General features: G+C 59.9%; 1 protein-coding gene across 1 annotated transcript; it reads right to left on the minus strand.

Moving 5' to 3' along the window:
* Window positions 1-4: 4 nt before the first annotated feature.
* Window positions 5-1229, minus strand: RAB3A (RAB3A, member RAS oncogene family; the record flags this gene model as incomplete). The annotated part of the gene is made up of 3 exons (XM_005430359.2): window positions 959-1229; window positions 101-219; window positions 5-11 (listed from the first exon to the last, which is right to left on the minus strand). Coding segments are annotated over exons 1-3 (354 nt in total), but the record flags the coding sequence as incomplete, so codon positions are not given.
* Between the last annotated feature and the right edge of the window lie 734 nt (window positions 1230-1963).

Raw genomic sequence — 1963 nt, forward strand, 5'->3', positions numbered from 1 at the left:
TCTGGGTGGACCTTGGGGAGGGGAGAGGAGGGGGATCAGAGGGGCGGGCAGAGGGGGTGGCGGGCGGTGTGGGGTGCCCAGAGCCCCCCGTGGTGCTCACCAGTCCTGCACAGCGTTGAAGGACTCCTCGTTGGTGATGTCGTACATGAGGATGAAGCCCATGGCCCCGCGGTAGTAGGCGGTGGTGATGGTGCGGTACCGCTCCTGCCCCGCCGTGTCCTGGGGGGGACAGCTGAATGTCACCCCACGGCTGTGGTGACACCTCCACAGGGGCCCCACCATGGGGACAGGTCTGGCTCCAGCCTGGAATTGTGCTGGTGGGCCAGCTCCTCACTGACCATCACCCAATTGAGCGTTATCTCATAGTGACCATCACCCCACAGTGACCATCACCCCACAGTGACCACCACCCCTCACTGACCATCACCCAGCCGAGTGTTATCTAACAGTGACCATCACCCAGCCAAGGATTATCCCATAGTGACCATCACCTCATAGTGACCACCACCCCTCACTGACCATCACCCAACTGAGCGTTATCTCATAGTGACCATCACCCCACAGTGACCATCACCCCACAGTGACCACCACCCCTGAGTGACCGTCACCCAACCGAGTGTTATCTAACAGTGACCATCACCCAGCCAAGGATTATCCCATAGTGACCATCACCCCATAGTGACCACCACCCCATAGTGACCATCACCTCACAGTGACCATCACCCAACAGAGCATTATCCCACAGTGACCATCACCCCTCACTGACCATCACCCCACAGTGACCATCACCCAACAGAGCATTATCCCATCACCCCACGGTGACCATCACCCTCACGCCACCAATCCATCACTCCCACCACCCATCACTGACCACCATCCATCTCCCCACACCACCATCTCCCCCTCCCCATTAGCCCAGCCCAGGGGTCTGGGAGCACCCGGGGGTCTCTGTGCTCACCCAGATCTGCAGCTTGATGCGTTTGTCGTTCCTGTAGATGGTCTTGACCTTGAAGTCGATGCCGACGGTGCTGACGAAGGCGGGCGTGAAGGAGTCGTCGGCGTAGCGGAACAGGAAGGAGGTTTTGCCCACGCTGCTGTTGCCGATGATCAGGATCTTGAACATGTAATCGAAGTTCTGGTCCGAGGATTCCTTCTGCCCATAGCGGGAGTCAGTAGCCGACGCCATCTGCAGGGTGGGGAGAGGCCGTGACAGCCCCGGCAGCGCCCGGCCCCGCTCGGGGCCGGTTCCCAGCACGGGTTTGGGATATTTCGGCTCAGGATGGGCCGTGGTGTGGCCATCCATGGGTCACCCAGCCCCGAAGGGCTCAGAGAGGGAGAGGCCACCTCCTGTCACCCGCAGAGCAGGGACCTGCGGTGTGCCCATGGTAAATGTGGGGCACGTTGGCCACGGCGTTTGCCCAGAGATTCACCGTGGCTGCCAGGACTTGCCGTGGGTGCCAGGGATTGCCCCAGGAATTGCCGTGGCTATCAGGAATTGCCACGGCTCTCAGGATTTGCCAAGGCCGCCAGGAATTGCCGTGGCTCCTAAGAATTGCTATGGCTCCTAGGAATTGCTGTGGCTTCCAGGCTTTGCAATGGTTCCCAGGAATTGCCACGGGCACCAAGAATTGCTGTGGCTCCCAGGATTTGCCACGGCTCCCAGGATTTGCCAAGGCTGCCAGGAATTGCCCCAAGAATTGCTGTGGCTCCCAGGATTTGCCACGGCTCCCAGGATTTGCCAAGGCTGCCAGGAATTGCCCCAAGAATTGCTGTGGCTCCCAGGATTTGCCACGGCTCCCAGGATTTGCCAAGGCTGCCAGGAATTGCCCCAAGAATTGCTGTGGCTCCCAGGATTTGCCACGGCTCCCAGGATTTGCCAAGGCTGCCAGGAATTGCCCCAAGAATTGCTGTGGCTCCCAGGATTTGCCACGGCTCCCAGGAATTTCCGAGGCTCCCCGGGAAA

The sequence above is a fragment of the Geospiza fortis genome, unplaced genomic scaffold, assembly GCF_000277835.1.
Source record: "Geospiza fortis unplaced genomic scaffold, GeoFor_1.0 scaffold569, whole genome shotgun sequence".
Taxonomy (NCBI): Eukaryota; Metazoa; Chordata; class Aves; order Passeriformes; family Thraupidae; genus Geospiza; species Geospiza fortis.